Here is a 24,371-nt window from a genome sequence, read left to right as displayed (position 1 = left end):
AAGATAAATAAAAACTTGATTATTTTAATAAAATGACTTTAAATTTTTCAGAGAATGACTAAATGCTAAGATGTTTTTTTGGTCAAAAGGAGTATTTACCTAAAAATGCTTAATTTCTATTTTGTTTTTTTTAAATAACCTGCAGTGGAGTGGAAACTGCTTATTCAGTTTAAAACGGGCTTTTGGCCCTCAAAAGCACCATACAAATAGATTTTAAGGACATTATTAACGCAATTCTTTTACAGAGATTAAAAGACTTATCCTTAAAAAAAGGTTTATATTACATATAGCCAATTAGATTCCTTGTTCTATTTAGTCTTCCGCCTAAATGCCTTAGAATATAATGCCTTAAAATACTGTTTTGCTCATGGAGTGAAAAAAGGTTCTGTTCTTCTGTCATCTGGGAAACACAGCTACATGACTTTGCAAGTCCAGGATATAACCTAGATTAAGTATGTTGACAGCCCCAAATACCAAAGCTACCAATATTTTTCTTGTCTGTCCTAAAGTTAACAAGTTATAAAAAAGATAATACCAGAAAACAGTGCAGCTGAGGTTAAAACTTGAGATGTTTTCTGTAAAGAAGCCATTCGCACATCAGAATGGAGTATCAATGACCTCTGTTCTTTATTGTCATAATTAATAAAATCATGTGGCTTGGGTTGAGGAGGAAATAGAGGGTACACAAAAGCAGGGATCTAGTCAAACTCACTGATACAGTTCAGGAAAGCAGAAATACAACTGGAACTCTGTGACATCTCAAAGCCTTTCGAACCTTTTGTCCGCCATATACACCCAGGAAACACTAGCTTATAAAATATTCTACATGCAGAAAGAACAATTTTGACCATTTCTGGCCTCTTACTCAGAAGCTGATTTTTCAGAGTCAAAGGCTGCCGTCCCTTCAGTTCTCCTTCTTCAGGTGCACCATATTCTGTGTGAAGGAAAGCGCATGTAGACGTGAACCCTTCAAGACTAAAACACAAGAGAAGACCTAAGAGGACTGTGGTGTAGGAGTAGGCATGATCCTGCTGCCTCAGTTCTCTCAGCACAGAAAGTGTTGGGGTCCTTCAGCACACAGTGCTGCAGACATGAGCCTTGATCAACTGCCAGAGCATTTGGGACATGGAGGTGCTGCTTAACATTCTCACTTTAAAAAAGCCACAGGGGAAGAGAGCTACTGTGTGCTCACCAACAGTTATGGGGCAGATGTTCACAGGTGTGGGGATCTCTGAGGCAGTGAGCCCAAGTTCCTGAGGCACAGTGCCCTGAAGTGCTGTGCAGTGCTGGGCAGCTGCCCCACAGGAGCAAAAGCCACTCACACACAGGCCTGCCAATGCATGGGCTTTCCTAAGGCTGTAGCAGCACATGGAAAAAGCATCAAGGGGAAGAGAAGTTGAAGACAGACCAAACCACAGTGCCAAAATTGAGGAAATGCTACTTTTACTGTACTTGTACTTACTAAGACAGAGTGATGGGTATCTGGGGTGGGCAACAAGAAATTCTTCGCTTGGTTTGTTTTTCTCTGGGTCCCAATGCCCACCAGCTTCTAACCAGTCATTTCCAAATATTTTGCGATAATCAAGCTCTGCTCCTCTTCTTTCAGCAGGAAGGATCTGTACTGACACAGGAATGGCACATAATGTAATTGTATAACTTCCCAGAGAATAAAATCAAATTAATGACACTGACTCCTTGGTATTACTTGGTGTTCAGTGTGTTTAACAATACCAAGAATCTTACAAACCATATCTCCAAACACTGACTGATCCATATATTCAGTACATTTTAGAGCCCTTACGAATCCTACAACCCCTAAGTCTGTGCACTGACTGAGCCATAAGTGAACATCTAAGCAAAGATGTTGCTGTATATGATGACACAAGGATGTTTTTTGTAGTTATAGGTTAGACACTGCTTCTGCTCTTCTTTATGATAAACATTTGCTGAAAATTTGACTTGGTTTAGATAATGATATTTTCCTACTGTGGAAAGCAAATGTTGGTATTACTGTCACTGAAACAGATCCAACTATGCTGCTCTTTTTTTTTTTTTTTTTTAAGAGTATGGTTTTTGTTAACAGTCCTGCAACTTCAACACAACACAGGCACTTGAAAAAAAACTCCATTGACCCACCTTATCCTAGTCCCCACTGAGTTAACAACATTCACAAAGAAGGCTTGGTCTTGTAACCTTACCAGCTGACCCACTGATGTGGGTGATGAACACTGGCATTTTACTTTTCCTGCATGCAAAAAATCAGTACCCTTAAAAGAAACTGAAGACAATTCCTCAGGCAGTGATTTAATGTTTTTCCCCAGACTCATGCAATTTGTTGAAATATCACATACCTCACAGTTATTCAAAACCTCCAACTGACTTATCTTGGCAATAATTAGCTGTATCAGGGTCTCTGGGTTCTTCTCTGTGTCCATGAGAGGGTTATTGTTACACTGCAGAGACCGCAAACTTGGCAGTTTATCAAGCTCATTGATAGATGACCACTGAAATGGAAGGGAACAGTCTTTTGAGGAAACATAAAACATCATTTCAGAATAATGCATGGTAACATTGACTTTTCCTGTACAATAAACATGACTGAAAATATTCTTTTGATCATCAGAACCAAGTACTTGGATTCTGTTCATTCACCTGAGGGAAGAACTGCACTACATTTAATTAAAAAACAAAGCAAAACAAGGAGCTAGTCAGAATTTCAGATCATTAGAATTATGAGGTAGCAGAGGGATATGGCTAGCTACCATAAACATGTTTAACTGACACGTTAGGAAATGTTTTTACACTTTTAAATTACACCTCTCTGTTGATCAAAGTATTCAATAGTTGTCTCAGAATCTGACAATCAGACAAAATTTTAAAAAGCGAACTGCAAGTTATTTTTAAACAAAGATACATGATCTTACAAAATGAGAAACTATCACAATGTAACGTACCTGTGATATTTTATTGTCATTTATTGCAAGGCGTTTTAGTGAAGGAAACATTTTAGTCTTGCAGCCTAGGAAAAACAGTAAATTACAAGACAACAGTGAAAACTTTAAATAAACCGTATTATAAAACTATAAATAAATCACTTTTTTTACATACCAAATCCAGCATCAGGAAAGTGAATAGAAGATATGCCAGTGTTTCTAAGTATTAGCTGTTCTAATCTGAAATTTAATAGATACGGTGATCACTGTACGTGGCACAAGAAGTTTTCTTTATAAAGAAATACTAGCTAATTTTTTTTTTTTTAATAAAGGCCTACAACTTTTGACATGGTGCATAATCACTGACAAATGAACAGCAGCCTCACAGACAGTACCCAGATTTCAGCAGTGTTCAGGGAATAAAATTTTCAGTGAGTGAGTGCAACAATTTCAAGCTTTCAGAATGGCTCCTGGATTTAATGTGTGATTTAAAGAATAAAATGTTGATTTTAATAGCTTGTGGCTATTTACAATCATGGATGCCATTTTAGTGCTCAGTGAAAGATAATAAGTCTGCAAAGTAGCAAAATGTGGTAAAATAGTTTGTTTCGTAAGTATATAATGAAAACGTAATAAGACACAGCTTAAGAATGTGTTGTTATGCAGTAAAGTAGGATTATATTAAAATAGCTCAACTAAATAATGCAGTTACTCTCCTCAAGAGGGCAAAATGCCACTACTTCAAGATCTCATAAATCTTTCATGCAACATCAATACTATCATATTTCAGTCAACAAAGACTATGGAGATGAATATCCAGGACAAAGTATTTCCAGCAAATTTGTTTACAGCTACCTGGGGAGATGTGCTAATAGATGCAGTTGATTTCCATCCAGTAACTGGTTGTCTGAAAGGTCTAACAACTTCAGGGTCTTCAGGACATTATCAGGTCTGATATATTGGAAAAAAACCCAAACAGAAACAGAACATTTAAAGTCATTAGCTAATGAAAACACTAGTTTCCTAAGTATATAGTTGACTGCACATAATTATGTGCATTTATAAATGTTTTGAAGTACATCACGTGAAGTTTGCATCAATTATTTTACAGTTATGTCACAGTGATGTGTTACAGGACTGTAACTTTATGTACAACATAACTTTGTGGTACATCACTCACCGATGACTGACTGACTTATGTTACTCACCTTTCCAAAACTGTAATACTATTAGAAGAAACGTACAACTCTTCAAGTGCTGGCCATCCTTGAGCACAGAGAAGAACCTGAGAGGAAAACTTTATTTAATATACAAAAATTGGGAAAAAATATTCCAGAAATTATATTTTATGCAAATTTGCTCTAAACATGATCAGAACAAGCTGTAGTTCTCAAAACCAGAGAAACAATTATTAAAGATTTCCTAGTCTTCCCTTTTGTCCAGATGGCTCTCCAGTGCCTGAACATACCAATATAGATGATATCAAAAGGTTTCTGTGGTCACAGGACTTACAGTGCCAGGCTTGAGGCTGCCCTTGCAGCTGAGACTGTGTGACCTGGAGATGGAGTGAATTTCATTCAGTGGGCTGGAGTGACCAGGTTTTCCCTATGACTAGGTGAGGAAATGGCAGTACAAACTCTGTATACAGCATAAAACAGAGTCTTGTATGCAACTGTGAAAGTGTCAAAATGTTCAGTTTTAGCACATGGAATTCCGTAAGCACCGGAATTGACAGCTTTTCTACGGATTTGTGCCTGCATGTGGAAAATTATTCTTTTCAGTGAGTTTCTTCTGGTGTGTATTCTGCAGAGTCAAATTAAGTGTGAGCTCATCCTGCTGCTCCTCCCTTGGTTAGGAAACTTACAAGGGCTCTTTCATCCATCTACATTCCTATTTGCTGTGAATTTGTACATAATAAATTATTTTTGAGCCCCTCACCTCTTTTCAAAGTGTGATTGTAACTGACTAGCAAATTCAGAGGTTTTGAGATGAAAGAACATAGACAGAAAGATGCACAGTGCAATCACCTAAAGTTTACAGGAGGTTACAAAGGTTACAAGAAGTGAAGTTCAGAGATCTGGACAATCCAATTAAATTTGTTAGGTTTATAGTTAACCCATTCTCCTACAAATGTCTACTGTCCTTGGCCATTAGAGCTGTATGAAGTCATACAGCTGGATGTATATATAACTGTCTCATTATATTTACAACACAAAGTATTAACACTGAGATCTCTTCAAGAGGCAGCATATGACTTAGGGTTCAACTGCTTCACACCCAAAAATATGAAACATCACCCTGCTGCCATATCTGCAACACAAAAACTTACAAACTCAGATAAAATGACTTTTCCTTCTCCAAAAAAAGAGCAGGAAACACCAATATTTTATCTCTCTAATGTGGATAGTGTTTCTCTATGTCAACAAGACAGACCATAATAGTTATCTACTGGTAGTGAAGAAGCATGACAAGAAACCTGCAGAGTCAAGAGAAATAAGATGCATGTTCAGCAACAGAGAACCTTTGGGGGATTCTTCCACAACCATCCTGTGTTGTGATGGATGGATGGAATATAAAAACTGCACAAAACTGAAGTAAAAGAAGATTTTTCAAAAGATTGACCAAATTATTAGAAAATTGCCAAAACCAAATGACAGGTCACATCACAATTCTAAGAAACTCAACTTGCCCAATTTTCAGCTATCACAGAAACAAAAGTTCACAGACACTGAATTAACACTCAGAAAAGATTGGAGGCTTATTGTGGAGAGCTGGTGGGGAGGCTGTAACAAATAGCCAGTGGAGTAGCCACTGATCATCAAAAACAGAAAAGTGGAAATGCAAGACCTATTACAAAAAAAAATAAAGATGACAGGAAACAAGTGTCTCTGTAAGTCCATAATGCTTCTGTGTTTTTACTCTCTTTATCCCAAGAAGCAAAAAAATATAAATGGGAAAGGTACAAAGAAGCTAAACAAAAATCAAAGCTATGAAACAGAGAATAGTTTTCTCAGTTACTGCCATATAAAAGATTGGGACTTATTGCATGAAATTTTTAGGCAGCAATATCATAAACCAAAAAGGGTTAAGTTGAATGTTAAAAGATGTGGATAGCAAAATTTTCAAATGGGTTCTTAATACAGTTAGATAAATCATGAAACAACAAATCCACAAAGGTTAATTAAATAGAGATACATAATCTCAAGCTCATAAAGACACACAATTCCAGATTACAAGAAGCTCTTACCATATGCTTACCCTTTGCCTAGAATTTTTCCCAACTACCTGCTACTTGCTAGTGTCAGAAACATGATCCTGCACTTCTGTTCTAACCCAGATTTTTCTTTTACCCTGTATAATAGTAGATTATATTATGAATGTAAGATCTTAGTTTGAAAACTGAATGACAAATATAACATTATTTAAATCCTGAATAAGAAAAAATGGTTTTAGAACCATAAATATGAATTCTTTACACTCAAATGCATAAATTCCATTTCTAAGTCAATGGTTGCTAACTTTAGGATATTTTACAAGACATTTTTCCTTCTTGAAGATTATATGTTATGTTTTGAACAATCAATTAACAATTATACAGTAATAAGCTCTTTTACTGATATAGAAATCTCAGATGTATTTAGATATATGCAAATAACACACTAATGAAAGAACTTTTTTGAAAACTGATGTTCAAGGCATGTAAACGTGGAGTTATGTATAATTGCATAACAGTTAAGCATATCCCTCTACTTTAAAAAATATTTCAACACAAAGGAACAGATAAAAAATCAAAAAAAAAAATCTCCTCTTCTCTTTTAAGGAGAATGCCATATCTTCTTACATATGACAGTAAGCTATTTTGAAATGCTGTTCACCATTAAATTGTTTTAGCTTTAATTAAAAAATTTCTAGGACTTTCAGACTTTGCTTATATTCCCATTGACAATCAGTGTATATCTTCTCTTTTTCCTGGATTATATTCATTATTATTTTCCATTTTTGACTTTTCAAGTAACTCTCCTTAGAGCTTAAGCACTGACATTTTCAAGTGGTTTGTTCACAGAGTATTGATGTCAGGTAGTTCCCTTTATTTTTTCCCTTTTGTTTGACTACCCTGAAACAGCACTTTTAGGCACAGGCTTATGTCTCCTGGCTTTTGTCTCCCAGCTTATAAGGGAATGAATTGGAATAAATTTCAAATTTATAAAAGAGATTTCTGAACCAAAAATGTCTTTACAGCAATGATGAATCGTCAGCTAGAGCAGAGTTTCAACAAAAAATGCAAAACCTACATAATTTTAAATTGCTCTGACTAACCTGAGGTTTCTCTCTGAAATTTAGTTATCCCTAGAGAAGTCTAATCTGCCTTCAGCAATGACTCCAACCAGCCTTTTGGTCACCTGGGATGGAGGAAAGCTGCTGGCAGCAGCTTTCACATTATAAACAGTACAATGCACTGATTTACTGTGATGAGCACTAGATGACATTTAAAGTGTTTGTAGCCACTTAGTTCTTCCATTCACTTCACCCTTCATATTGCCACTGTTATGGAAGGATTATCAACTGTCCTCCTATAAACCCTGTGGATGGTTTAAGAGCTCAGTGAATGGACACTAAACAAAAATATAGCAGTGACCGACTTCAAGCCCAGCTGCAAGACAGGAGAATGAAGAAGCTTCTTGCTACTCAAACCCCACTTTTACTGGATAGTGACTGGCAGCCAAAATATGAAAATTCATGTCATTTTACAATGTAGTACAACAAAAACTGCCCCTGACAAATCCAAATAATAGTCTGGAACTTACAAGCCTTTATAAGTAACGTGACACTACTGAGATGCAATTCCTAAGCCCCATCTCTGAAAAAAGGCCCACTGCTAACATATTTGACAACCAGACTTCATTCTTAATCATATCAGGGGAGAGTAATTTAAATGTTTGCATGTTTCAGCACCTGAAAGGCAGAGCTTTGTTTATTCTGTGCTCTGTGTTGCACACAACCAGGCATCAGGTATTTCAAGAACGATCAGTATGTGCAAAGATACTAAGCCAATCTCCTGTTGATGCAAAGTGATGCCAAAACAAGTATTTCTTGTCATATTGATGTATTCTCTTTCCATTTGCCTTTGTTCTGTTGCACGCATAAAAGTACAGATAACCTTCAATAGCTACAAGGAACCAAAAAGTTTTCATTTAGACAATTATACTCCAACTGCTTTATCTTGACTTGGCAGTTTACAGATGTAACTAACTACATAACTAATACAATTACCCCACAGCACCTTTTCTAAGGATGATTACATTTCAGTAGAATAACATAGTGCTTAAATGTTTATTGTGCTTTCGTTGCCTCAAAAACCTAATGATATTAAATAAAAACAAACCCAGGAAAGGTTATTACCTCTGTCCATGTTATTTCAGTTTGATTAAGTGCCAGAATCTTCAAATTTGAAAATGCACTGGATATAGAAGCTGATGTAGATGGAAATCTCATTTTGTTTTCACTATATAAAAAGAATAATTATTTGCATAATGAACAATTGCATTTATTTAAGTCACTAGTTTGGAATTACATACTAAAGAGAAAAACAGTTTATACCAAAAAAATTTTAAAAATCACTGTCAAGATGTCATAGATTTTAAAATATAATAAAATATACTTCTAGTTACATTCAACCATACTCCTTCCTACTTTTCTACTTCAGGAATGCATATTTATTCATCTGTGGTCTCTTTCTCTCCTTTTCTTCCCCTAAGTTTTGAACATGAAAAGGATGTTTTTCATTAATATTAAATGAAACAAAGTGAGATTTTTGGAATCTAACTCCTTAGTGTCAACTGAAAATAAAGAGCCTACATGACTATCCAGATGCCAGTAAAACAAAAGTATGTAAAATCCACTCTCAATAGCAAAGTATCACTACAAAAAATAAAAAAAAAGATAAAAAAGATTCTCAAATCTGCAGTCTTCAAATAATTTTTCATTACTCACCTCTAAACAGAAGTTTTTATTTCTTACCTAAGGTCTAATCCACCTGCTTGTTCTCATAAAAATCTCTCAGTGTAGTTCATACTTACTTATGGGTTAAATTTCCACATAGAGAGCTGGTAGATGGTTTATCACTTTTAGTCTTCCAACATTCCATGTACAAAAAAAAAATCAGTCGCAGACTTACCTTCTAAAGGTCTTTCTTTTTTAAACAAACAGAAGGTCAAAACAATAAAAAACTAATTCAGACTGTGTCAGTTTGTAGTTGTAAGCATCAGATTCCAGCATCAATCTCATTTTGTTTTCTATTTCTTTTCACAAATAACTTCTGAAAACCATTCAGTCTAATCTACACTTCTCAATAATGAAAAACTGAAAAAAATATTCTGGGTGAATTAAAATAAATTCTCTGTATTCTCATGCATGCTGATAACAATAAATCATAATATGCTCTAGTAAAATTAGATTTACAAATAGCACCCAGGTTGCAAACAGCTGTTCAGTGCTAAATATCAAAGAAAATGGGACACCTCATTTTTGCAATATTAACTATAAAAATAAATAAAAAAACCTGGCAGTTTAGGCTGCTACCTATTTACAGACTTTAATCCATTGTGTTAGCTCATATCAGAAAATGATTCTGCCAGGTGCCAGTTACGGTGCATAGGTGTATACTAGAAATGTTCTTTATTTTGAAATTATTTTGTGAATTCTTTCTTGTTTTGATGGAATTGCAGCTTTATTTAACAACAGCCTCCCTCCTTTTCCAGTGTCATCACTGTACAAGAGATTTCCCCCTAGATATGTCACCATGATCCACAGTTCTTATCAGTATCATTTTAGGACAGAAAGGGGCTGGGGTTTGGGATACTTAACATTTGGTTAAAGCATTACTGATATTTCAGTTTAGTGTCAGGACACTTGGTAAACATCATTCTTAAACAAAAGTGGGCATAAGTAAAGACTTGCCTGGGTAGTCAGAATATATCAACAATAATAAAAAACAGAGATAAAGTGTTAGGACTTTAAAGAAAATGAAAATATATTTACTTTACAGTTTTTCTATGCAGAAAAAAATTTCTAAAAATTCTCATGGAAAAAACCCAAACAGGTTTGCAAACCCAGAAGGCAAACAGACAGCTACTGCTAAACCTGATTAAAAAACACTAAGCAAGATGTTTAAGAGGTAAGGATGTGCTACTAGAGCTTCCTCAGGCAATCTGCAAACTCCTGCAGCAGCGTCATGGCAAGGTCTTGGCTTCTGAGGGGCCCATCTGCCAGTGCCGTGCAGACCCTACGCACAAGTACCCAGAGAGCACACACTGAACTTGGCTGTGCCTGCTCTGAAGTTGGCCTCCTGCTTCAAACCAGGCTCAGTGCACCCCTGCAACATGGGTGCACACACATGTTAAGTCAGTTCTGCCTTGGGAGAAACTGAGCTTTAAAATCAATAGAATTAGTTGTCTTAGACGTCACAAAAGTGTGTAAGGGCATCTTATGACACTGCAAACTTTCGTTTCTATACTCCTTGTTTCTTCTTTTCTATAAAAGTACTTTGAGTAATTTTTTTTACCTTCAGTCTAACTGCCTAAATCTATAATCCCTAGCCAACGAGCCAATTTGCATAAAAACGATGTAATCTCTTATGTGGAACATGTTGACAAATGCCTAGAGTCCTGTAAGTGTTCAATGGCTGAAATATATATTCTATTTTTCAGGTAACTGATTTTTCTAATTTTACAAAACTCCAGTCAACATTCATCTGTCCCAAACACTCCTCCAGAACTTAGTTTTACATAGATGCTAAACTCCTAGAGTTCTAGTCTTTTCTTGAAAAGAGATGTGTACAAATATATTTAGAAAGTTAAACCCTGAGCCTCTTGTTTTTTGTCCCTGTCCCAAAGGAAGAGAAAGCCAAATATGAATATTTATACCTGACATTAAGTGTTTCCAGATTCTGAACTTGAGATGCAATATCTATTACTGTCTCCCAAGACGATATCAAATTTTTTGATAGGTTTATATGCCTCATATCTGAAATGCCATGTTAAGAAAAAGAAACTTATCTCAAATCTGAACTTCCTTTTTCAGAAATTAGAATTAGGGTTTGAATAAAATAAACAGAAATAGATTACACTTGTTTGGACTAAGAGATACTATTGCTCAGTTACAGCAAATTTTATTTTGATTTGTGGTATGGACATGGTTTACAGTTTTATAAAATAGCTTAACTTTTCAAATCCTAAAATGGATTAATTTCTATACTGACAAGAACTCTTACCAGTCCTTTCAAATGAATAAATAATACCTTTTCTGTATTTCTGTAACACTGTCACAACACACAGCATACTGAACATATTATTTGTTATATATTGGAAATCTCTGGTGTCTACAGAACATATCAGTTGTACTTTTATGGAGTTATCTATTCTAGGGTTAAATTTAAAAAAAAAATTGCTGAAGCCTTTTGAAATTGCAGTCACAGTAGCAATCTATGACAATACTTGTATTTTTATCCACAATTTGCATTTCCTCTCAAAAACTGTAGGCATCGACTTTTTAACTCTGCAACTATTGCATTAAACTTCTAAATATAAACTACAGTTTCAATCATTTTTTAATAAAAGGATACAAGTATCATTCATTGAAGTGAACACTTGGAATGCTAAAGTATATACTTTACTTGTGGTATCATGCAATGTAGCAAAAAAGGATACTGGCACACGTTCTGCTGATTTCCTCTGTCTGACCAGCATGGCTCACTGCACACTCACGCACCGAGATATCTACCAGTTTGTTCAGTTGTCTAAATGAGAAAGAACATCCTATTAATTAATCTTCAAACAGAAACAAGTGTGTATAAATACCTGTATAAATAACATCCTTTTTATACATACCCTGTCCTTTGGAATTAGCATTGTGGAGATTGCTACATTGCAGTGTCATTCTTACTCGAACGTCTCTGTTTTTTGTCTTGACATTGCTACTACAAAATAGGTCTGGTGGAACCACAATTCCCACCCCCCCACACTCCCCCCAAAAACCCTTATCCAACTGAAAAAAAAAGAATGATAAAACAGATTAAATATAGCTATGCAAATTGGAATTTAATTAGAGGTTCCAAGTTAAACAGGTTTCTTGCAATACTTTTTGCAAGAGGTTCTGAGTAATTTGTGCATCCTTTGTAACACTTAGCAAATAATTTAAAAAAAATGTATTTTTGACTGCTTAGTATGTTTTGGGAGACAAAGGGAGAATAATTGTGGAACATCAGCTCAGAAGTAGACTGCCACCTACTGAACTAATACATCTCTACTGCTAGAGGCCATTAAAACTGCAATTTACTACACATCATTAAGTTACTTCCTTTCTTACCCTTCCAGGTACATGAACGCAACATGAACTGACTGAAAGAGTTCTTCACTAGCAGTACAGTGACTTTCTGCCTTCCCTTTCTTAGTTACAAAGTCATTAGAGATATGAGTAAACGAAGATTAAATAATACTGTATAATATTAAGAAAACATTTAAATACATCTATTTAAAAAGGAGCACGCGTGTGTATGATAATTGCCAATATCATGATATCTGTCATTCCTCCCCAGATATCTTCACCTTCTACTTTGTGAAATCAAAATGAAGATTGTGAGTACTCAAGCATGACATAATCCCAGTTCCTATCTGTAAAACCTGTAAATTATGAAGCCACAATAGGAAGATTTTTTGTCTCTTCCACCATAGTGTAGTTTGGCTTACCTTTAGACATATGACAATATTATATGCATGGCAGTCAGCTTCCTTTCCTTTCAGTTGAAATACTACTTGACTATCAATCACTAATAATGTATCTTAGATTTTCATATATCACACTTGCCTTTGCTGTTCTGCAACGGAATCCATGCCAACGAATTCCACAGTCTTCGTTCCAAATACTACTGTATTCTCTGTCCCATACTGAACATCTTGCTTATCATTCAATCCGTACCGATCCTTTACTGCAGTAAGAAAATCTACTCCAAAATTTGCCTTGTTTGGCCGGATAAATGATCCTCCTTTAGGATGCCTAGAACAGAGGAGCCAGGAAAAGCTGAAATATGAAAAGCTGTAGTAACAACGACTAGCCTCAAAAGTACTAATTATTACTTTTTCAAAAAAAAAAATACCATGAACGAAAGCAGTCAAAAGGCAATTCTACAGGCTAATTTTAAACATCACTGTTCCCACTCAGTGAGACCAGCTAAGACTTTCAAAGTATCTTTTATAGTATTTGACAGAAGAGTTCACATTGTGAGATGCCATGAGAACTGAGGTACCAGTTCTCCAAAGGTATTGACACATCAAAATTAGTGGCATTAATTAAAATGGCACAGTGTCAGTGCCATTATTAAAAATAACTGCTCTTTTGTTTTCAAACTCATTATGAACTCAGTTTCGTTAGAAAATTAAGTTTCTACCTATGGATAGACACAAGTTATCTAAATCATACAACAAATGTGTCTGGAGTCTTATCACAGCCTAAGGCCCACAGGAATACTCAGGATAGTCATTGCTACATCATATTTGACTTGCATAATTCCCTTGTAATTCTAAGATAAAGTAACCTTGTCCTTCCATCCACACAAATGACACAAGATGCAAATTGTAGCACTTGGAACTCTTATACAAACTCAAACTTTTAAAATTTCTGATACTAACTTGGTAACAATTTTGAAACTGAATATTCAACAGAAATATCCAGCTAATAATGTATGTTCTACACAGTTCTATGAAGTTTCTTGTTTTTTTCTTGAGCACTGAAAAAACTTTGGTGCATGACAATTTCTTGCCATGCAATTGCATTGATATTTTCTGTCAAAGTTAGCAAGGAAACACATTATCCAGGATGAAGTAGCAAAGACAAGTTATAGAAATGGTATCACAGAGCAGATGGAAGATTTCATAGGAGGATCAGCCTGAAAACAGCAGGAAAAAAGTTGGTAGCTATGATTACCTGTCACTTATATGAATAAAACTTCTCAAAACAGCATGTAAACATCAAGTGGCTAATTAGCAATACATAATGCTACAAAGTTCAAAAGTCTCTTACAGAGACCGTGAATCCTACGGACCTATTACAAGTAGATGGAATAGCTTGGGCACCATATATTCACTTCTTTTTGTAAAAAATCAGTACTGGAAATTTCCAGTGCTAGTTTCATTCATTAACATTTCTAATACTTATAGAAGTAGTCACATATCCTAAAGAAAGGCCTGGGTAGAAAGTACATATTATTTACATTCAAAATATTTCCAGTCTAGTTGTGCAGTGACTGAGTTCAGAGTGCAATGACTACCAAAGAAGCAGAAAGGCAAACTTGTAGAGAATGTAAATCTGGTATGTACTTCTCACTTTCAATAAGCATTTTCAATACTCTACATTTTTAATCCAGTAACCTTCTCTTAAGAATTTTCCTTTTGAAGTTCTTCATAGCTTGCAAACATGTGACTGGTTTAAATGTTATGTGACTCTTTCTTAATATGACTTCTTAAAACAGTAAATTACAATTTCACCACCTTAACTATAACATCTCTTATTTGCAAAGTATATCACTTTGCATTTAATTAAGTCAAACAGCTTCAGGATTCTACCTGGAGCTCTGGAAAAAAAACTCGTACTCTTGTCTATCTGTAATTCACTGTAGGTCCTGCTGTATGTCCATTTTCCTATCACCTTGATTCTCTCCATTTTGTCATCACCATCTCATGCACTCAATAGTTCTGCTACTTTCTTCCCTCTGCTCTCCTCAGCCCTCTCACCAGAGCTAATCTAGATAGCCCGCAGACATCCTTCCTGTTGTGCCATTTATCTCTGCATAGCCAAGCCCCTTTGGGTCTCTCTATCACCATACCCATTCCTTAGCCCATTTCTGTCCTCTCAGGTCACCACTTCTATTGGCATCTCCTTCCTCATTGTCTTTGCAGGAGTGAGTTCTATCCCTAGGAAAAAAAAAAAAAACCACAAAGGAAACTAGCTACCTTGCCACTTTTATTTAAAGGAAAATTATAGTGTATTTATCTCTCAAGACTCTTCTATTTTTGTTTTGATCACAAGATCATAGGGTTTCTCTCTCCTGTTGCTACCACTTCAAAGTACGATGCATGCTTTTATATATTATCTAACATATATTTAATACCATTTCACAGCCTGAGTTTCTTTTTCAGTTCCATTCTATTAATTTGATCTACCTTTTCAGGAACTGTCATGAAGGACAGGAAAAGGGACTGCAATAGGAACATATTTTCAGACAAAATGATTGTGGATTCAAGGAGAGAGATCACTGTAATTCATTTTCCCTGAAATACACTGCCTGCATTAACTTTCACACTAGGGCATATGAACGGCACAAGCAGTATGTACGTATCAAACAAATAATGTACAGCACTTGGACTAATGAAAATGCACACCTCTTAGCAAGCAGTCTCTGTAACTGGGGACTAAACAGATAAACCCTAATCCAAAGAGTCATCCTGCATTGCATATCACGAAATGGAAGAACCTGTGGACTACTGATCAACCTGACTTAAGCTGAACTCTCAAAAGTCCGAGAGCAGGGATTTTGCTCCCATGTATGTAAAATCTCTTGCAGCCAGGACAAAATACTGTATGGAAATGAAGTGGTAGAAGATATGGCCCAATTTCACTAAGCAGAAAATAAGGCATTTGCCCAAGTGGGGCTCTGGCAACCAGCTGGCTCTGGTTAATACTGACACTTCCTACTGACTTTTAAAATGGAGAGGTTGACCCCAGTCTCAGAAGTCATCTTGTAGGACACTTCCTACTCATGATCCAGTAGCCTGAAGCATTACAGCCCATCTGGTGATGTGTCCAGGGCACTTCAAATATATTCATTAGAATTTGGGTTAGCTATCAGCTTTCACTGAATAAAGAGGAAACTCGGCATCATTCTTTGCTAATGGAAAATAAAGTGGTGGCACTGCTCATCATTACAGGTACATGATGGTTCTTCATATGCTAGGGAAATGTCACACACACACACTTCTCGGTACCTGAAGAGTAATGCAGGAGTACATAAACCGTAACAGTTACACACTTGAGCTGTGTGACTGCAGAAGCGAGCTTCTGAGCCAAGGAGATCCCAGCTTTATCAGCCTGGCAGTAAATGTGGATCAAAGGGCTTCTTTGCCCAGTACCGACTGTTTTGCAATGATTATCTCCAGGCAATTATCATGACCAGAGCAAATACACTACCAGGCTCATAAGGTGTCATAAAATGTAGCTGCTTGAATTCATGCACATCTTTTCTAGATAGGCTCTGAACAGATCTCTTCCTTCTAGGGGAAGTGCTCAACGGACCAGACTTCTTTTAGAAGAATCTACACACTGCAGTAAAGTAAACCCTTCAAGTTTTAGAACAGGCTGTGGCATCCAATAACACTTATAAGTAACACGTGCTATGGTGTATCAAATTCCTGACCGAACAGCAGAAGCTTTGCAAATGTCAGCAAGAACTTCATGTTCTTGCAAGTTTACCTTAAACAGACATGGAGCTTTCACAAAACAAGGAAAGACAAAGAGACATCTGCAGTTCCAGATGCTATCTTAAGGTTCTGCTAGTGCACAGGACCTGTTTGAACAATGGTTAGAGACAACAGTTTTGCTTCAACACAGTTCTACTGGCAGCAGAGAGCAGAAGTCTCTTATGGATACAGTGACACACAGGGAAACAGTCAAAGCTTCCTAACTGAAACCTTCTCAGGCTAAAAAGAATCTTGGGAATGCATTCTCCCTTTGCTAAATGGCAATCACTTTTTTCTTCATAGACACTAAAATGTTATTGACATCTTTCTCATATTTGAAGATTTTGTTTGTGCTCTAAGTAGATATTCCTGGAGATCAATCTGTCATTCTTGAAGGAAAAACAGCCTAATTTAATATAAACAGATATTCTTCTTTCATGGAGCAGATAGATCATCTTCAGTGACATCACGCAACATGTACAGGACAACCAGAGGATCAGGTCCAGCCAGTGGGAATTTACAAAAGGCAGGTCCTGCTTGACCAACCTGATCTACCTCTGTGACCAGGTAACCCACAAGGGGATGAGGGAAAGGCTGTGGATGTTGTCTACCTAGACTTTTGTAAAGCCTTTGACACCATTTCTCACATTCTCCTGGTGAAACAGGCTTCCCATGGTGTGGATGGGTGAACTCTTTGCTGGATAGAAAACTGGTTGGATGGCTGGGCCCAGAGAATGGCAGTGAATAGAGGCACATCCAGCTGTTGATTGGTCACTACTGGGGTTCCCCAGGGCTCAGTGTTGTTCTGTTTAATATCTTCATCAATGATCTGGACGAGGGAATTGAGTGCACCCTCAGTAAGTTCACAGATGACACCAAGTTGGATGAAAGTATTGATTTGCTGGAGGGTCAGAAGGCTCTGCAGAGGGATCTGGACAGGCTGGATTGATGGGCCAAGGCCAGTTGTAGGAGGTTCAACAAGGCCAAGTGCCAGGTCCTGCACTTGGGTCACGATAGCCCTGTCCAGCACCACAGCCTGGTAGAAAAGGACCTGAGAGTGCTGGTCGACAGTGGCTGAACATGAGCCAGCAGTGTGCCCAGGTGGCCAAGAAGGCCAATGGCATCCTGGCCTGTATCAGCAATAGTGTGGGCAAGGAGGTTGAGATGGGATATTAGGAAAAATGTCTTTGCAGAAAGGGTCATAAAGTATTGGAACAGACTGCCCAGTGAAGTGGTGGAGTCATCATCCCTGGAACTGTTCAAAGAACATGTGGTTATGGCACTTGAGGACATGGTTTAATGGTGAACATGGTGGCCAAGTTGATAGACTTGATGATCTTAAAGGTCTTCTCCAAGCTAAAAAATTCTATGATTCTGTTGGGCAGGAACATAAAATTCATGCAAACAGCAACATACACTTGGTCACAACTGCTCTCTATACTTATAAACTCTTATAAAACTCATGTTTTATAAGTGAAGAAGTGAAGAAGAAAAAAAATTAAAACCTGTAATGCCTTTGCCATGGCACTTCAGGACTCCACAAATATGCAAAAGTCAAAGTTACTGCCAGAAGAAAACAAAGGTGAAAAAAAGGTCATAAAGAACTGAGCAGCAATTGCAATTCTGCCAATCTGGAAACATCACCGAAACAAGTTTTACTATATTTTCCTCCATTTCTCTGGCCTGCTGTCAAAGTCAAACCTGGGGAAGTAGATTACAATTCAATATGGTCAATACTTCTAGCTCCAGGATCTGCTGAAATATCAGGATTCCTCTGGGAAGTGATATAGGAAGAACAAAACATTCTCTAGCAGGGAGAGAATTATGACTCAAAGTACTCTAAATGTGTGATGCAGCAGAATGTTACATCTATCTTGTCACGTAAGCAGAAAAGTATGTTCATCTACTGCTGGGAAATCTACACATCTCACTCAGCAAAATGGCACGGATAAAATCAGCTGCTAAAATAGCAGTGCCTGTGTAGACGCTATGTTTAAATGGAATACCCAAAACTGACTGAGAGGAGGGCTAGTGAGGAAGATGACCCCTCTGCCAGATTAATAGAGGGGTGAGAGTTCACTCCACTTGATGGGAAGCATAAAAGAAGCCTGAACACCAATAACTGTGGGGAGAAAGAAGAGGGTACCAGAGCAGCAGGCAAAACCTGGTTTGATGCTACCAAAAGTCACCCCACCAGCAGCACATTTTTGCCTTGGCCAGTCAGAGTTGCCTCCTGGTCAGATGATGAGGTGAGCCTGTGCCCAGCAAGGACAGACATCGTGAGGAGCAACGTATGTGCTCCACATCTCAGTGTGCACATGTGACCTCAGAGGTGCTTTCTACCAGTATACATGTTAATAGATGTCAGGAAGCAGCGCAGGAATACGGAAGCTGGAGCACCCATGTCTCCCACAGGAGCTGTGTGGAGCTAAGGCACTGGCATTCCCAGGGGAGGAGTGTGTGCTTGTAACCCACATCTCCCAGGAGAGCACATGCACGTAACTGTGTGAATGGGTCTGTGGGACGAGAACCTCTTTGAAAACATACTCATGTTTCAAAAGCTGTATACAAATTTTAACACTGTTTTAAGGCTTGAGTACTCCTCCTTTCTCTCCTAGGACTGTAGAATGTATTTTAATCACATCATAGACTACTGCAGCTGACAGTTAAAATAATAGCTTCCTCAGTTATTAAAAAACAAGTTGCTGTTATCAAGGAAAAGAACTCACAAAAATGTCACTAGAGTATGCATTGCCATTTCTTGCTGATCCAGAGTTCATGAATGTGCTCATGATGTCAGCATATTTTGAAATATGGTTGTTTTTTTCTTTGGTTTTCATATTCTTAAGAAGCTTAATTATCACCACATAATGTATGACCCAGATAAATGTACTGCCATGAAATATAGAAGTTTAGGTCATATTTTAAAAAAACTTACTATAAAGATCACACATAGCTGTAAGCAGACCTACTGTCTCAGATAAGGACTACAAAAATTATCCTCTGGTAGTGAGAATCTCAAATTCAGTTTTATTTTCCTCTTATGGTCCTATTTTCAAATGTCACTCTGAAAGATATATTTTTTAAAGCTTTATTTTTTAAATTGCCCTAAAAATAATTTAAAAAGTCCTTCTATTGCATTTGTTTACAGTACAAGCTACTTGATCAACTGCTTCTGCTTATCAGAATTTAGGGAGTGAGCAAAGTAAGCTTGTAGGCAAAGGATGATAAGGTTTAGGGAAAAAAAATAGAAATTTTATGTTTCTTATACATGTATATACATAGACAAAGGAACATTATTCCCTCCCTAAGTAGTAGTAAAGAGGTGACATTTTAAGTTGTAGGAGAGTTTTGCTGGTTTTTTTTAGCATCCTTTTGGTAAAATAAGGTAACCATTTTTTACTTAAGTTTGCCTATATCTTCACAATTGTACCAGAATTACAAATCTGGAATTTATGTCTATTTGTCATGGTGGACTGCTAGAACTACTACTTATTCTCTTAGACTCCAGAAGGTCTTTTTCTGCTTGGAAAAAAGCAGAGTACAAAGAACAAGTATTCTAAGAACATGTTTAAAGACCACATTTACATTTGTTACAGGTATATGCAGCTTCACTCAAAGAGTTGATTCTTAACTCAAGAATTGAGATCACTATCTGAGATCTCATCTCCTGGAACCATGCTAATGGTACACGTTTTTCTAAAGAAGAGATTTTGTTCTCTCATCCTTCACCACTTCCATGCTCAGGAATTTACTGAGCTAGCAGTCTGTAGTGTTTAAGAGCTCTTGATGACTTTTATTTCATGAATTCATCCAGTTACTATTTAACTCACAAAATTTTAGCTGTTGCAGTGTCCCCTGACATGGAAATCAACAACTTGCTGCAGTGAGTGTCAACCCTAGAATCCTGTATTCCACAATTTCAAAAATGTTAAGTGCTCAAATCTTTCCACTTAAATGTAATTCATGTATATACTTAAAAACCCCACACAGCTACACTATGTTTTGCATGTAGTATATGCAGTGAGCATACTTAATTCCTGAGTGATACAAATATAACCGAAATAATTAATATGAACTTGGTATTTTCCCTTAACAAGATAAATGCAGGTCACATTAAGTCCAAACTCAGACTGTGTTTGAGACAGTTAATATGGACTAGTATTTCACTTCAGAATTACCTAAGGAAGGTTAGTGGGAACTACCAATTTCCTAACTAAAGTAGAAGCTCTAAAACCAACCAAAGGTAATATTACAAACATCCAAAAATCCCATTTTATTACATATATCTGAAAACATAACTTATATTTTTTAAGTATTAACCATATTCTAATACTTGTAACCAGATTAAGAACAATGCAACAGCCTCTGTGGCTTAGCTAGTCACTGCACTCAGAACTACGATCTTTTTAATAACACCTTACTGATGATAGAAGGGTTTGCCCTAAAAATTGCAATAGGGCATTTTCCCATGACCATCTAGTCAATGCCAATGTCTAGACATGCCAAAGCTGTGAATGAACTCACCTGCACTTAAAGTACTGTGTCCCTTCGTAGCAGCCATCATGTTTTCCTCTCTGAGGATCATCCCATTCCACACCCAGCCAAATTCCTGAAAAAAAGGTAGATACATTTTAAAATTTATGGCATCATATCCATAGAAATCACGGTTGGAAGGAAGCTCTGAAGTTCACTTAGTTACCTTCTCTCTCAAAGCAGGAGATTATCATCAGCTCTAAAACAAGCCAGCTAGGTAAGTCTTCACCTAGCCAGATATTGAAAATTTCCAAGGAGAGAAAGATTCCAACATATCTGGGCAGCCTATTTCAGTGCTGCATTACTTCTGTAGAAAAAGATTTCCCTGCTGTGGCCATTGTCCTTTATTATATAATCTAATACTAGTAAGAACAATTAGGCTCTGTCATCTTTGTGACTGCCTGTCAAATAGCTGCAGGAAGCTATTAGATGCCACTTTTTCTTCTCTTCACCACATTAACCAAGCCCAGATCCCTCAACCTCTCTTCACAACACAGGTGTATGGTCTGTGTCCTTGACCCCCCTGGCAGTTCTCCAAGACTCTTCCAGAGAGGAGATCTTTGAGATCCTCTCAAGTTTATCTGCATCCCTCTTGAATTGGGATGGTCCCACACCAGATACATTACTCCAAGTGCAACCCTATCAAGAACCCATGACCCCAGAGGGGGATAACAGCTTCCTTTTATTTGCAGGCCATGTTCATCATTCTAAGGTGACCTAGTACAATATGTATCCTGCTTGCCAAAAGAGCTCACTGTTGGCTCATATTCATTACAGTATCCAACTTAACTCCCTAGTCCTTTACAACAGACTGTGTGAGTTGCTAGTGCTTCCTGGTCCATACTGATACACTACATGTGGAAATTTATCTTTCTTGAATCTCTTGGGCTCAAACCTAAAGTTCATAAAGCTTGACCTGGATTGCAATTCAAACTTGTGTCACAGCAGCCATTTGAGGGTGAACACTGTTCATCACCTGAGACACTAATGAATACATGAATCAATACAGACCCCAGCCTTTACTTCTGTAGTACTCACTCATTCCCTGATATCAAGTCCACTTGACAACTTTCAACGCATTTTAATAGTCCATTCATTTCTCCAATGAACGGAGAAATACAAGCTGGCTTGTATTTCTCCAGCTTCCAAATAAGATTCTTTATGGAGACACTACTAAGAGACTTATTAAAGTCAAGGAATGTTACATCCCTTGCTCTCCCTTTGTCCACATTCCCAGTCGTATAATCACAGAAGGTAATTAGGTTTGTCAAGCACAGCTTATTCTTCTTTACAAGTATTAAATATTCCCAACTACCATCTTCTCCTTCATAGGCCTGGAAATGGACTTCAAGGGAACATGCTACATGGTCTTTCCAGAAATAGAAGCTGATGAGTCTACAGTTCCCTGGTCATCCTTCTTCCCTCTTTTAGAGCTGTATGCAAGGTTGGTCTTCTTCCGGGCATCAGCAATCTCCCCATCCTGTCACCACAATTTTTCGAAGATGACATGTAGTCATCTGACTCTCACTGTCAGACTGGCCAGATCTTTCCACAAGCTAAGCTGAGTCTTATCTGTCTCCATAAATTTTACCTGGGCTGGATAGTAGGTGCCCACCAAAGCCACTGTATCACTCTCCTCCTCAACTGGACAGGGGAGAAAAAAATATAATGAAAGGCTCACGAGTTGAGACAAGGACAGGGAGAGATCACTCATTGATTGCCGTCACAGGCAAAACAGACTCAACTAGGGATAATTAATTGAATTTATTATCAATCGGAGTAGGATAATAAGAAGTAAAGCAAATCTTAACACCTGCCTCCCCCAACCCTCCCTCCTTCCTGAGCTCTACATCCTTCCCCTCAGCAGTGCAGGGAGACAGGGAATGGAGGTTATAGCCAGCTCATCACGGGTTGTTTCTGCCACTGCTTCCTCCTCAGGGAGAGGAGTCCTTTCCCTGCTCCAACGTGGAGTCCCTCCCATGGCAGCCAGTACTCCACAAACTTCCTCAATGAGTCCTTCCCACAGGCTACAGTACAGTTCCTCACAAACTGCCCCAGTGTGGAACCCTTTTTTCATGGGGTGCAGTCCTTCAGGAACAGGCTGTTCCAGCGTGGGTACCCCATAGGGTCACAAGTCCTATCAGGAAACCAGTTTCAGTGGTGGCTCTTCTCTTCACAGGTCCACATGTCCTGCTCCCGCATGGCCTTCCCATGGGGTCACCACTTTCTTTCAGGCATCCACCTGCTCCAGTATGCATCTCCTCCATGGGCTGCAGGTGGATCTCTGCACTCCTGTTGACCTCCATGGGCTGCAGGAGAATCTCAGCTCTGGCTGAGTCTGGAGCACCTTCTCTCCCTCTTTCTTCACTGCTCTTGGTGTCTGCATAGTTGTTCCTCTCACATATTCACGCTCCTCTCTTCTCTGGCCATAATTACTGCTGTACAATGATGTTTTTTTCCTTTCCCTTCTTAAACATGTTATCTCAGAGGTGTTACTACCATTGCTGATGGGCTCGGCCTTGGCCAGATGCAGGTCCATCTTGGAGCTGGCTGGCATTGGCTCTGTTAGACATGAAGAAAGCTTCCAGCAGCTTCTCACAGAAACCACCCCTGTAGCCCCCCCTTCCATCAAAGCCTTGTCCTACAAACCCAAAACAATGTTATCAAAGGAGGATCCCCATCTGTTGATCTCCTCCTGCCTCTCTCTCACTTTCCCTGACTATGCCAGCACTGTTTGTGAAAACTAATGGAAAAAAGAAGGCACTGAGACCTTTCTGCTGTAAGAAAAAACCATAACCAACCTCAGCCCAAAGTACTTTTTACATTCCTTTTGACAACTCTAACTTCTAAAAAAACCCCAGCAACTTATCCAGAAGTTGCCATATTTACACAAGAACAATAAGGAAAAGACAACATTCTACTTGACAACGTTTTCATTCTGCTTGACAATGGTTTTTAAAGAAGCACATAAATAGAACTTTGAGAACAGCCATTAGATGTAAAGATAGTTGCTTCTGTGACCTTTACCTGATGTACGAGCCACGCTGCCCATATAGCGCACAGTCCCGTAGTCGGTGCCACACGAGACTCTCCGACCCAGCGCATCGGGAGGCACCCAGGCGGTCATCCCGGGATACCTGGAGTCCGGGTTCTCGTAGACCTGCAGGGATAGAAGCGACGCCCTCAACACACGTGCGAGTCGCTGCTTTACAAAGCCCCGTACCCTGAGCTGCTCTTCTGCCTCCCGGCGCTACCGCTCCCACATCCCATCCCATTCCATTCCCCCATCTCGGAGCAGCCTCTTTGGTGCCGGTCCCAGCCCACGGGCCCCGAGGCTCGGGGTGCAGCTCACGCACGGGCAGGAGGTGCAGCCCGGGCCGACCCGCACACACGCCCG

At 38.2% G+C, this 24,371-nt stretch overlaps 1 protein-coding gene across 1 annotated transcript in view; it reads right to left on the bottom strand.

Annotated features, from left to right (window-relative positions):
• The window catches only part of TBCE (tubulin folding cofactor E), a 27,869-nt gene extending 3,659 nt beyond the window's left edge, over positions 1-24,210 (bottom strand). Inside the window, exons 1-13 of the mRNA XM_018077411.2 lie at positions 24,002-24,210; positions 20,966-21,050; positions 12,795-12,983; positions 11,639-11,727; positions 10,856-10,955; positions 8,334-8,436; positions 4,142-4,218; positions 3,789-3,884; positions 3,109-3,173; positions 2,955-3,019; positions 2,352-2,504; positions 1,463-1,616; positions 866-934 (exon numbers count right to left, since the gene is read on the bottom strand). Of these exons, the coding sequence (XP_017932900.2) occupies positions 866-934; positions 1,463-1,616; positions 2,352-2,504; positions 2,955-3,019; positions 3,109-3,173; positions 3,789-3,884; positions 4,142-4,218; positions 8,334-8,436; positions 10,856-10,955; positions 11,639-11,727; positions 12,795-12,983; positions 20,966-21,050; positions 24,002-24,101 (1,345 nt within the window). The 5' untranslated portion in view covers positions 24,102-24,210. The remainder of the gene's footprint in view (positions 1-865; positions 935-1,462; positions 1,617-2,351; positions 2,505-2,954; positions 3,020-3,108; positions 3,174-3,788; positions 3,885-4,141; positions 4,219-8,333; positions 8,437-10,855; positions 10,956-11,638; positions 11,728-12,794; positions 12,984-20,965; positions 21,051-24,001) is intronic.
• Positions 24,211-24,371: the final 161 nt, after the last annotated feature.

The sequence above is a fragment of the Manacus vitellinus genome, unplaced genomic scaffold (genome assembly GCF_001715985.3).
Source record: "Manacus vitellinus isolate BGI_N305 unplaced genomic scaffold, ASM171598v3 scaffold_37_pilon, whole genome shotgun sequence".
Taxonomy (NCBI): domain Eukaryota; kingdom Metazoa; phylum Chordata; class Aves; order Passeriformes; family Pipridae; genus Manacus; species Manacus vitellinus.
The sequence above is the reverse complement of the archived record's forward strand: the minus strand, read 5'-3'. Positions and strand labels throughout refer to the sequence as shown.